This window comes from Misgurnus anguillicaudatus, chromosome 16 (assembly GCF_027580225.2).
Source record: "Misgurnus anguillicaudatus chromosome 16, ASM2758022v2, whole genome shotgun sequence".
Classification (NCBI taxonomy): Eukaryota; Metazoa; Chordata; class Actinopteri; order Cypriniformes; family Cobitidae; genus Misgurnus; species Misgurnus anguillicaudatus.
The window spans coordinates 20,575,373-20,589,101 of record NC_073352.2 but is presented as its reverse complement, the minus strand read 5'-3'; the positions used below and the strand labels follow the sequence as shown (position 1 = coordinate 20,589,101).

At 37.8% G+C, this 13,729-nt stretch overlaps 1 protein-coding gene across 3 annotated transcripts in view; it reads left to right on the top strand.

Moving 5' to 3' along the window:
• Window positions 1–13,729, top strand: part of rnf130 (ring finger protein 130) — a 50,766-nt gene that overhangs the window by 6,375 nt on the left and 30,662 nt on the right. For all 3 annotated transcript variants that reach the window (XM_073854332.1, XM_073854334.1, XM_073854333.1), the window contains exon 3: window positions 9,543–9,734. In XM_073854332.1, the coding sequence (XP_073710433.1) occupies window positions 9,543–9,734 (192 nt within the window). The remainder of the gene's footprint in view (window positions 1–9,542; window positions 9,735–13,729) is intronic.

Below are 13,729 nucleotides of genomic sequence, written 5' to 3'. Positions count from 1 at the left end.
TAATTAGCGTTGCTAACTCAGCAGTTACAACTTTGTTTTTAGCATTGTAACAACATTGTAATTACTTTAATGTGTAATTTAATGTTGGGTTGTACAGTATATCCTGTCTGGCCTGTTTTTCAGTGGTCTTTTGCATGCATCTGGTTTACATAAGAAGGAGGGAACAGTAGTGTTTGAGGCTTACGATACATCATTGCCATGTATTATTCAACTATGCCTAAGAAAATACTACATTCTATGGCACCTTTAAAGTCTGGTGGCATAGTTGTTACAGTTATGTACACATTATAAATGACTTTGTCGTTGTGTGTCACTTGTCTTTTCAATGAGGTCATTAGAAGGCATAAATCTGGTTGTCACAAACTGTCCACTACTGACGAGTGACGAATGACTTCACTGCTTTGTTCTCATTTGTAGTTGCTCCCAAAAGTCGCTCATCATTTACATAAAGTTCAACTTTTCTCAACTTTTTCATGCGACTGGACACACTCCAACCGGTCGCCAATGGTCACTGTCGCTCGTGTCACCAAGATTCCATTAAAATGAATGAGATCGCGTTGCTCTGCTACTGCTAGTCACTGCTAGTCTGAATGCAGGGTTAGTTTAAGGAGACATTTCACAAGACTTTTTAACATATAAAATAAATCTTTGGTGTCCCCAGAGTAAGTAAGTTTTAGCTTAAAATACCATAGATAATTTATTATAGCATGTTAAAATTACTAAATTTTAACATGCTTATTAAATTAGGTGTGAGCAAAAAGTGCAGTTTTTGGGTGTGTCCTTGTAAATGCAAATGAGCTGATGAAATGCAAACGCTGTTTGTCATAATGGTGGTTTGTTGAAATTGAAACTCAATTGTGCTGTCAATTATTTTTTCTCTCTCTGCACTTAATGGCAGTGCTGTGGTTGGATAGTTGCAGATTAAGGGGCGGTATTATTATAAATACTCCCCTTTTGACATCACAAGTGGAGACAAATTTCAATGACCTATTTTTTCACATGCTTGCAGAGAATGGTTTACCAAAACTAAGTTACTGGGTTCGGTTGTTCTTTTTCACATTTTCTAGATTGATAGAAGCACTGGGGACCCAATTATAGCACTTAAACATGTCAGTTTTTTATGAAATGCTGAAAATGGTGATTTATGAACTGTAGAAGGCAAGCCATCCGGTGACGTTATCCCAAGTCAGAAATACTAAATATAGCACAATGTTAAAAGATCTCACTGGAATTGAGTATTTCACCAGATGGTCAAAAAATGTTGTTTACAAAAACATATATTTTTTATCATTTAGGTCTGCTTCAAATATCTTTTCGGGTAGCAGCAAATCAATGGATTGTTTACACAACAAAAGAAAGTCCAGAAAAAATCCATTTGTTAAAAGTAACAGATGAAAGAACAGACAGGAACCATGTGACATACCATATGCTCCTAATTGATCCAGGCAGGAAATGTGAGCTGGAGTGATGTTGGGACATTGATTGCCGTGGTGCTGTTGTCATATTGAAGTGAGGTTGGAGTAAGGAACAGACGAGGAAGCTAATTGGCTGCCTGTGTTTGTTCTAATACCAGTGATTTTCCTGTACGTGGGTGCATGTGAGGTCGTAATGTATTCTTATTTGAGATGAACACGATGTTAGGAGATGAGCTGCAGAGAATCTGATTAGTGTTGCGTCTGAACGCAGTTAGTAGTGATTCTGTAAAGATTTACTGTAAACTTGATTTACGCTTGTTCGCAATGATACTGTAATGGGGCTTTGTGCCTGCTGAATGTGTCTGTGGCACCATTGTGAGTGTAGATTTTTTCAAAACCCTTTAAACCCTCTGCAACAAAACCACAGCATTTTGCGTCATCAGCGCAGGTACCACCGCATGTATGGCAGCTGTATACTTCTGCAGTGAGGTAAAGACCTCGGAAGAGCAGGTGCAATCTGATCATCTGTTTGACTTTCTTGCTTTTGTTCCTTAGTTTATTACCACCAAAACTTTACATGCACAAATAAGTTAAAACTTGATCGGTGATCGCTAATTAAAAATTACAAGCAGTAAAACAGCTTTCATTCCAACAAAAACAACAGAGCTTTGATATCAACCATTGACTTTTCATAGCAAATGCTCAAAGTATCTTAAAGGGACACTACACTTTAAAAAAAAAACAATGCTTATTTTACATCTCTCCTAGAGTTAAACATTTGATTTTTACCATTTTGGAATCCATTCAGCTGATCTCCGGGTCTGGTGGTACCACTTTTAGCATAGCTTAGCGTAATCTATTGAATCTGATTAGACCATTATCATCGTGCTAAAAATAACCAAAAGTTTTAATATTTTTCCTATTTAAAACTTGACTCTTCTGTAGTTACATCGTGTACTAAGACCGATGGAAAATTAAAAGTTGTGATTTTCTAGGCAGATATGGCTAGGAACTATACTCTCATTCTAGCGTAATAATCAAGGACTTTGCTGTCGTACCATGGCTGCAGCAGGCGCAATGATATTATGCACTGCCCGAAAATAGTCCCATTGATAACTTTCAATAGCAGGGGACTATTTTCGGGCAGTGCGTAATATCATTGCGCCCTTTAATTGTTTTTTAGCGTCATGCTAATGGTCTAATCAGATTCAATGGATTATGCTAAGCTATGCTAAAAGTGGTACCGCCAGACCCGGAGATCTGCTGAATGGATTCCATAACAGTAAAAAAGTCAATTGTTTAACTCTAGGGGAGCTGAAAAATGAGCATACTTCAAAAAAGTGGAGTGTCCCTTTAAGATCACTCCACTAGTTTTGCTGTAAAACTTAAACTGCAATACATTTCTCATATGCACAGTCCCCTCAGGATTGACCTACATATCAATCATACAGGCTTATGCTGTTGTAGAGATCTGCTTTGTAAGAGGAATCACTGTGTCTGTCTATACAGCAATTTTATACAGCAATTTAAACCGTGCACTCTTCAACGTTGAAATGATTAAAACTACTTTGTTCAGATCACCTGAAAATGTGTCTTGGTGTTTGATATCACATTTAGTTTCAGATACAGCACAGTAGCAGCTTGCAGGCTGTTCAGCTTCATCTGTTGTCTTCCCGCAGGGAGAGATATGAGATACATCATACAGATCTGGCATATTTGTGACGTTTGTCTGGTTGTAGTGCAGGTGGTGTGATGGAAGGATTCTGTTACTTCTTCTACTGATAGTATCTAACATTCCTAAACTTGCACATGCCTGTTACCAACTCTACAATTTTTGCACACAAGGTCACGTGTGGGAACAACATGATAAAAATGTAAAAAAAAAAAACAGCATATTACTGCATTCTGCACATACTTTGATTTAGTTTTGTTTTTGTTTTTTGACCTTGTCTGTCTTGCATGATTAGACTTGTATGTTATCATTTTTTTATAGTATGTCTGTCAAATGACTTTTTGAGTTATATAATTTAAATTTTATCCTTAAAATCATAGAAGTATGTGCCCATTTTAATCAAGTATTTTGTGTATTTTGGTGTTTATGGCCTATATCTTTCACTAATTTATCAGTTGTAGGCTATGTAATGTCGGATTACGACCCCATAATAATTCATGTTGATCTGGCCTCTTTATTCTCATCCTGTGAAGACATGCAGACATGCCCCAGATACATAGGATGAATTTGTTTAAAACTCTCCCTTTGATCAGCTCTCCTGCTCCAAATCATCTGATTAGAATTAATGATGACAGGGATTTCTAGCAAGCGCGTGTCCTCCAGCACTGCATTTAATTTGTGAAGGCCATTATGCTCTCACTATCTAGTGTACAAGATTAAAATCACGATTTGATTCAGTTGTCCTCAGCTAATGATATAGGTAGAAATGACCTAGTGCCAGATTACTTAACCAGCCTCTGATCTGATGTCATTGGCAAAATGTGCCATCTGTTATATGTTTAAGATGGCTAATAATGTTCCCATTCAAACAAGTGTATTTGGATGGCACTGTGTGTATTCATAAAGTCTCGATGAGGCTATAAAGCTTATTAAGCTATTTATCCCTCATTAAATGATCCCATTGGAACATTTAACGTCCCTCATGTTCTGCATTTAGTAAATGTTGTTTCTGTTTTACTAGCTTACTCGTCAGTTTTGTGAGGCAAAGAGCACATGGTGGACCTCTGACTTCACATATTTGAATTGTTCATTGTTTTGCATTTAATATGCTGTTTTGCATTTTTATTTTGTCAATTTAAATGGCAGGGAAGCCATGAAATGAAACTACTTTTTTGTCATCTGGCATTTGTCATCTGAATATTTTTGAGGAACTAACAACAGTCGATTCATCATGTTCAAATAACTTCCAGTTGCGTGTTAAGTAGACTTAGACTGGAAAGGAACTTTAACAAGAACTATGAACTTTAGGGTACTTTCAGTGGTTTACATAATCCATAAAAAATTTCCACCAAAGCATGTAACCTTTCTTTAAGGTTACATTTAGATTTGTGTGCACATTACTGCACTTTTGGCCAAAGTAGATTATGAATTAGCTTCTTATTAGATTTAAGATATTATAAAATGGTGTGACCTCAGATTTTCTTTTAATATAGAATTATCTTGATAAAAGAGCATTATTGGATTTTGCATGAGTCTGGTTTCTGGACAACTTGATGTCTTGGGTTTTTCATTGGGCAATTTTGGCTTTATGGTCGTGATGGTTGCATTCAGTGCAAAAAAAAAAACCTCTTGTATATCGAAATTTTATTAGTTTGTTTATCCTAAACTTCTGTAGATCTGGACATCAGGAAATATTTATCAAGATATTCATCGGTTTAGATAACTTGCATTACAGACATGACAAAAATACAGAGCTAGAATAATGTTACATGAACACATCTTTGTTTTTGTTAAAATAAAAAAATCCAAAAAGTGTAAAAATTTTACCAGTATTGCTGACAGCGTTGCATTTTGTCTGCCAAAAAAGATGTTAACATAAACACCAATCTTTCTTCATAATTCAATTTTGACTCAAAATTTATGGCTAACAAATAGCTGTTTTAGGTTTGTGATTCTTCTAGAAAGTAAATATTCTATCATTTCAAATATTGTCTCTGGAGAATGCTTATATGTTAACTTAAAAATGAGATCATAGCACTTTAATTCAGACATTAATACTGCAATATAGACATAATTTAACAATTGAAATTTATTTTCCCTGGTATGGTTGACATCTGTTTTTTTCTAGTTTATAAAGCCCAGAAGAGGGGCAGTGCAAGCCAGTGGCGTTGCTGATGATGTGTTGTTAGAAATGATTTAAATTTTTTCCATATGAAAATGTGCTTTCATAGCCCTGCTGAGTGTACACACATTCACTTCAAAATTTTTGGATGTCATTGAGTTGTTCGTTTTGCAATCTCATGTCACTTGGAGAAAATCAAATACAAGACCAGATTTCAACAGCTTTCCTTACGGACACAAATATGCCCCCTCGGCAACTGTCAGAGATGCAACAACAACATTGACTATAGATGGTTTCATTGACACGCACACACGTCGTAGTTACATGCATGAACCGAAGTGAACTTCTGGTCGGTATTTATTTGTCAGTCTGACTAGTGGCTTAACTAAACTCTGAAACAAATACCATGTGTCAAAGTAAATGTTTTGGGAAGGTGACGAGCATGGATCACAACTAGGGATGCACCGATACCACTTTTTTGGAATACGAGTACGAGTACTTGCATTTCAGTACTTGCCGATACCGAGTAATAAAAAAAACAAAACATGATTTATAATTTACAGGTAACAGCTTGAGTCATATAACTTAACAAAAAAACAAGGGACTAGTTTTCCAGTTTGTTGTAAACTCTGCCTCTTTGGACAACAGAAGAGGCATTAACCCCTTACACGCCGCTCAAACATTTCTCAGACCGTGGTATCGATCCCCGGTACCGGGGGACTTTTAACGAGTACACGTACTTTAGAAAATGTGGTATCGAGGCCGATACCAGTATCGGTATCGGTGCATCCCTAATCACAACTGTACGGAGAGGTTTGGCAGCCGGGCAAGAATTCAAAGAGCTGTAGCTAACAATGTACAGCTTCATTTTACACAGTAATTTGGGCTTAGTGTAATAGTTAATAAAAATATGATACATGAATTAAGGCAATTTACTCCGAAAAAAAAACTACTGTAAAATGACTCTGTGGTTATTGATTTTATGTGAAAGACTACCGGATATTGCGTTTTGCCCACAAAAGCACTTTGTTAATGTTGTTGCTGCTGAAAACGTCTATAGAGGACATTCAGAATTAGCTGCAACTACAGTACATTAATTAATAATGTTGGGTTAAATGGTAGTATTGGTAATTCACCCCAAACCAAAATTCTGTTATCATTTATTTACGCCCATGTCCTTTTAAAGGGCCATTCCACTGGTAAAAAACATTATTCTTTATTGAATTATATTATATTATATTTGTAGTCGAAATGTAACATAAATTTAGAATTTTGTGCCTATTAGTACGAGAAAAGACAGAACGTGACTTTAGGGCGCATTCGTATGGAAAGCTACAACTCCCACAATGCACAGCTCTGCAAGTCACTCCCATTAATCGGAACACCGCTCAGATATGCTATTGTGTACATAAATGCCACGTTAGTATAACAAAGAAATTAGAAACACTCACTTTATAGTCAAACGTCTCATCCCTGCAGGCTTTGACTGTTGCTTCCAGTTTAGGATTCTAAAATATTTATTCAGGACGCCGCTGTCCATATACGGTACGAAGCTTGGGTAGGAGCAAGCTTCATTCAGTTTCTGATATATTTTTGAGAGTGCTTGGCCAAACATGTATATTCCCAAAAAACAAAATGCCGCATTTTGCACACAAACGCGTCCACCGCACAATATGTATACTCTACAGACGTGCTGGCTCAGCGCTTGTGCTCGTAAGCCAAAACATGCCTGTGAAATAAAACACCCAAACACGCGCAAAGTACCTCTCTTGCCCGGGACCATTCACCAAACAAACATCCATATTCTGCTCTAATGCAGAAATGTTATACAGAAAGCACACAGCGAGAGTACAGGCACTACTAGTCAGCCCAAGCTCGAGCCAGTCCGGGCTGCTGTACGCAGTAGAGGCAGAGGGTTGCGGCATCTTCTCCGGGCTTTTCTACACAGCCGAAGCCCAGGCTCTGGCCTACTCCTCGGGCTTCTGTTCCTCCATCTGCCTCAACGTTTTGCTGTATTGTGGCTCATGAAGGTGCCACGAACAGCGGATTAGAGCATCACGCTTGCGAAATCACCCTCTTCCATATCATATCGATTACCTTCCGCGGCGTCTGTTAGCTAATCTAAGCATAAAGATGGCGGCTGATCTTTTTTTTCGTCTGTGTTCGTATATTTTCGTAAGTCCCACCCACTGATCTGTAATAGGTCTGTAGCGTGAGTAAGGGTGAGTTATCCCACCCATAGCTCCCACCTTGGAAAAATTAGGAATAAGTGTTTGTAGTCTTACACCCTCGACAAAGTACAGCAGTTCCTTCTTTCAATGACGCAAAATTACGATTTTTACATCATTAAAAGAAGGAAGTGCAACACTGAAATCTTTGTTTCTCCTGCCTCAGAGGAAACTGAGGGAATGATGCACGACCATTCAGAAACATGACTGGGGTTCTAACGATACAAAGCTTAATGCAAATCGGTGAAGTGTCCCTTTAAACCAGCAAGACATTTAAACACAGATGCCAATCCTATTCTTCTCCTCAGAAGAAAAAATCTTACAATGAATATTTTTATTGATGAAAAAAATTCGTTTTTATGTGAACTGCCCCTTTCATTAATGTTCATTATGTATCGATGATTGGTGTCATGAATCTATGCATAAGATCAATGTGTGTATACTGACAAAAAGTGTTTAGGAGTGTCAAGAAATTAGATGATTTGTAGTTGTTATAAAATTAATATTTGTGTTTGAAAGATCTCAGTATATCTGTGATGCTTTATCAGACTTTTTTTATATGATTTAGTATCAAGTGGTTTTGGATTCGTATTACGACCACACAGTTCTGCTCATCAGTCAGTGCTGGTCAGCTACATGAATCATTCATGCTGATACTAATATTATGGTGCTCAGAGGCTCTACAATATTAGCTTTTGCCTTTTGGTCATCTTTGTTTTTTTGCTACTATACCCTAGTACACACACAAACACCAGCAGCAAGCACTTTCCCAGTGTTGGTACTGCAAACTGGTTAATGTTTAATACATATTTACCTTTTTTCTTGCTCTTGTGTGCCTACGTAGTGCTAAATAGTCTTTTTGTAGTCTATTGCGTTTTGTCGTTTAATGCACAGCATCACAGAATGCCTTGCAGGAGTCTGGTGGGGTCTTGGCTGGGTGATGGGCTTGGTGCTGAAATAAGCAAAAGCCTTCCTTTTACCTTTTAAATATAATCAATTACTGTGACCCGCTATGCCTCCCTGCGGGGGTTCCACCTCTTCCCACGAACGAGACCGGCTGCTCCGACGTATGAGTCAGTGTTTGGAAGTGGCAGGGCATTAGTTTGCATAGCCCGCCTCATCAGAATGCCACTATAATCTCCTATGTTGATAGAGCAATCACTGAGAAACAAGGAGGCAGACAGCCCCCACATACTTTATTACGTTGCTAATGTGTTCGGTGGCGGCATACTTTCAGTCCACAGTTGTTTAGTGGTACATTTGGATTTCTTCAGAAAGGCAAGTCAACAGTACAAACTAAAGGGAGGCTGCGCATCAGCATGACCTTTGTCAATGAAAACATTTCATTGTTTTAGCACAGTTTTGGCTAGGTGTTAAAGCCAAGAATATGGAAAGGTATGCTGATGAATCATAATTTGGATCATATATTAAAGGGGACATTTTACAAGACTTTTTTAACATGTCAAATAAATCTTTGGTGTTTGCATATGTGAAGTTTTAGCTCAAAATACCATATAGATAATTTATTATAACATGTTAAAATTGCTATTGTAGAGATGTGAGCAAAAATGTGTCGTTTTTTGGGTGTGTCCTTTTAAAATGCAAATGAGCTGATCTCTGCACTAAATGGCAGTGCTGTGGTTGGATAGTGCAGATTAAGGGGTGGTATTACCCCTTCTGATATCACAAGGGGAGCTAAATCTTTCTAGGTTGATAGAAGCACTGGGGACCCAATTATAGCACGTAAACATGGAAAAAGTCAGATTTTCATGATATGTCCCCTTTAAGAATCTGCAAAGATGCTGCATGTTTAAACTGAAATATTTTCAACCCATACGATTCCTAATGTGTATTCGAAATATGCTTAATTGATCTCTTAGGATTACTTCCAAATATTAGTAAATAAATAATTCAATTCTAAGGAAAAGTGGGGATAAAACAAGATTGGCAAATAACCCAATCTAGACTCAAACTTATGTTGCCTGCATGGGAGTCACAGTCTATCAGTGCATGTGTATCAGCCACTAGGCCACAGCTTGAGCTAATCAAGGTTGTATTGAAGAGAAGAAACAAGTCTTTAATTTTTTCTCTGTTCTTTTTAGCTGTGGATCTTCAAGGCTGCTGTCCATACACCCGGTTCATAGTACCTCCAAAGAACACACACTGGGTGGCCATAATGCAGAGGGGAAAATGCACCTTTAAAGAGAAGATCCTAAAGGCAATCGCATTCAACGCCTCAGCCGTCATTATCTACAATAACGGCTCCAAAGAGGAAACAGTCACAATGGCTCATGAAGGTGAGCTCTACAATCTCTGTTCTTACAAATTAGATTGTCGCATGTTACTTAGTTACTTCAGGAAGTGTGCGTTCACACCAGATGCGAAAGAGGCGGCAAAAACACGCTATATGCGCGTAGGTGGATGCTTTAACATTTTGAGTTTATGCGCTTCATTCATGCGTGAAATTCGAGTAATTCGAGACATCACACATATATTTGCGTAATGGGCGGGGCTTATATAGCTCAAATTGAATCTTCGACCTCTTCCCTCTTCCAAACAAGATCTTTTAAATTCCTGTAAAAGTACAAAGATGTCTGTGGCACAGTGTAGGTGTGAGAAAAAATGTGTCGTTTTTGGGTGTGTCCTTTTAAAATGCAAATGAGCTGATCTCTGCACAAAATGGCAGTGCTGTGGTTGGATAGTGCAGATTAAGGGGCGGTATTATCCCCTTCTGACATCACAAGGGGAGCCAAATCTTTCTAGGTTGATACAAGCACTGGGGACCCAATTATAGCACTTAAACATGGAAAAAAACAGATTTTCATGATATGTCCCCTTTAAGAATCTGCAAAGATGCTGCATGTTTAAACTAAAATATGTTTAACCCTGCTACACTGCTGTTACACTGCTAGAGCAAGCTCCTGATTGGTTTATGCGACGCGAAAATCCGCCAAAGTTCAGATTTTTCAATTCGCGCAGATCACGCTGCATGATGCCTATTCACATCTTTGCATTGACTTAACATGTAAATCACTCACGCTTGCCGACTCTTCCAAGTCTGGTGTGAATGTACCGTTACTCATATGTGTTTACATGCAGATTTCTAATCATTTTAATCATCATATTAATACTCCCACTGATGGGTTAATCATAATGAAAAGCTTTAAAAATATATATCCAGCTGAACTGTATTGAAATTAAGTTTTTATCCGAAGGAAGAGGTGAGGCAGCCTTAAAATGATATTAAGACTGGAGTATAGATATTAAGTTTTACTTGTACTTGTATGTAAGTGTACTTGTACAATGTAGTGTTTCAAAAATCCGCATGTGTGCGAACACTACGCGCGCACTTCTGATCACGAAATTGCATCACACACACTTTACACGGACCCTCACCTACGTGTATAAAATGAACCATACTATGGTCTTAATGGACAGTGTAATGCAATGTGAGTCTTTGCTGAATTACTGCTAAATACTTTCTTATGCAGAAGTATTAAGGGGAAATGCTTAAAACAGCATGTAGCGCGCACATGCAAGTGTATACATTTGTTTAGATTGCATAGATTAGTGCACATACAAAAAGTATTTTTTCTTAAACTGCAGGATGTTTTAATTTATTCAGGTCTTTAATTCTTATAAGGCACACAAATAAACAGGAAATATCAGGTTTTATGATAACCTCTGATCAGATCATTGTAATGCTGTTTACTGTATTCAGCAGATTTTAATACAGTAAGAGACATTATCAGGAAAATGTTGACAGACTAAAAGGGAGTGATGCGAAGTGCGATGGACACAAGACTGTCTGGGTGAAAATATTGCTGTGCTTAGCAAAAAATATAGCAGGAAAAAAAGATTTTGGTAAAAGCAATAGCTGACGCAGTAGCTTAAATGCCCATTACGGTACAGTACAGTACAGTTAACAATAGATGAAAAACCGCACCACGATACATCAAGCTTGAGAAAAGCGTTATTGATCGTTTATAATGAATTATGCAAGTGTTTATAAAATCTGTATGGTGTAAACTTGTGCGGGTGGTGTTTTATAATTAGAGGACTTGTTAGATGGTGACCCTGCATCATTAGCACAGCAGCTTATTGATATATTTATTGGTATTTAAAAGGCCTATTAATGTCTGCATGGTACAATCATCCATTTATAGATTGGATCTTGGAAAGAGGTGTGTGGTATATCATAATTTGCAATAAGGATAATATACCTTCCAATGGAGTGTGGCAGGAAAGCTGGTTTGGTTTGAGGACATTCGGATGTGGTGAAGGACTGCGCATGCTGGAAGTCATCTACCAGAGCATTCACTGTTGCTCTGCAGGTGTACTGTCCACACACACACACACACATTTTTTAGGCTCGGTGCATAGCCAGCAGCTTAGGATGCATAGGTCACATGCAACCTAACGCTAGCAAAATTCTCAGAAGTGTGATAGGATGGTCAAAGGGGAGAGCCGGGGGGGTCAAGGGGGAGATGGTGAGTCACGGCAGTGCTATCAGAATGGGATCGATGAGATGCTTAAATATAGCAGGAGTGCATGACTTATTCAAAGGGTCCTTTTCCCCTGCCACCTATGGGATTTAAACCTTATGACAGCGAGGTCATTGATCCTTCAACACATGAACAAACTATGCAGCATGCAGCTATGCAACGGTTTTATTGTATGTTTAAATTTACTGTGTGAGAGATTTCATGTGGGTACGTGCAGCCAGGAAGTAACATATTTAGATCACAGCATTAGATACAGTACATGTGTATTATGCACACACAGGAAGTTGAGGGTTTTTTGTGTATGTGCATGTGTGAGTGGGTGAAGGAGTGCGTTTTTATTTTAACCCCGAAAGATACAAGCAAAACTGAAGGTTTCTATCAGCAATGTGTCATTTTTTCCGTTGTTTCTTATGCAGCAACAACTGTAAGCCATGGGAACCTTTGGTTGACCCAGAAAGGGCAGACACTGGTTTTGTGATGCTATCAGAATTTGCTGTTTTTTTGTGCATCCTGACCAGCCTTACACAACATTGAGTTGATCAGTAGCATGAATGTGGCATCTGTTTACTTGAACAATAGCAAAAAGAAGTAAGAAAATTTTTATTATTTTTGACATTTCATTTGGGGCACAGAAATTTCGCACACTTCACTTTTAAGATAGATGCAGTTATCACATGCTGAAACATTTGTACATTTTCACTTTAATTTCACGAAAGTTTTTGCCTAGTTTATTTATTTTTGACTTAATTTAATATTACCTGCTGCATGCAATGTCTCAGACAAGCTTTGCATGCTACTTTTGCCTGCTAGCAAACTGTAAATGTGGGTCAGGCATGCTCTCTGCTGATTTGTCGTAGCTGGGTATTTTGACGATGACTCGAAGAACTCCTCCTCCAACCATTGTTTTTGAAGTAGCATCAACATACAAAATATTTGGGTTCTTGAGTGATAATTTAATGTGGCATTATCTGAAGTAGATGTTTTAAAATAAGTTGCAAAAGTCGTATTTTAAAGTTCATCTAAAATTCATAATGCCATCACACACACACACACACACACACACACACACACACACACACACACACACATTCTGTAGGGTCGACTCACGTTTGTTGTCAATGTAAGCATGTGCTGGACTTAAGACCCCCTATCTGGACTAGGGCTGTCACTTTTTATTCGATATTCGAATATGCATTCGAACATGACTGAAGGACGTGAAATATCCGTATTCCAACTATAAATAAACTATCAGTTTTTTAAAATGTCATGTATAGCACATTTTTTTACAGTCTAGCACCTCGTAATAGGAAGGAAGCTGAGAGTGAGACCGACGGCAACTGTGCGCAAGAGAGGGAAGACGTGGCTCCGGCTTCTGCAGCCATTTTTTGCTTTTTCTGTGGAATTCTGCGAAATGATTTTAAATGTTTTAAACATTATATTAGATAATTTAATTCAATTCAATTTTATTTATATAGCGCTTTTCACAATTGGTAATTGTTTCAAAGCAGCTTTACATTAAAAGAAGCAGGGGAAACACAGAAAAATCAAGTTGATAACCTGCTGTTTCAAACATTAAGTAAAAAAAGAATAATTCAGACAGTCCTGTTTATTACTGTCACTGTTAATAAATTTGTAATTAAATCTCCATTAAGGTATTTATTTATTTATTTTTATGCCCGCGTGGCCATGTAGATATTCGAATATATTTGAATACATTGCATGATATTCGATATCCGTTCGAATTTGATTTTTTTATCAAAAGTGACAGCCCTAATCCGGACAGGATT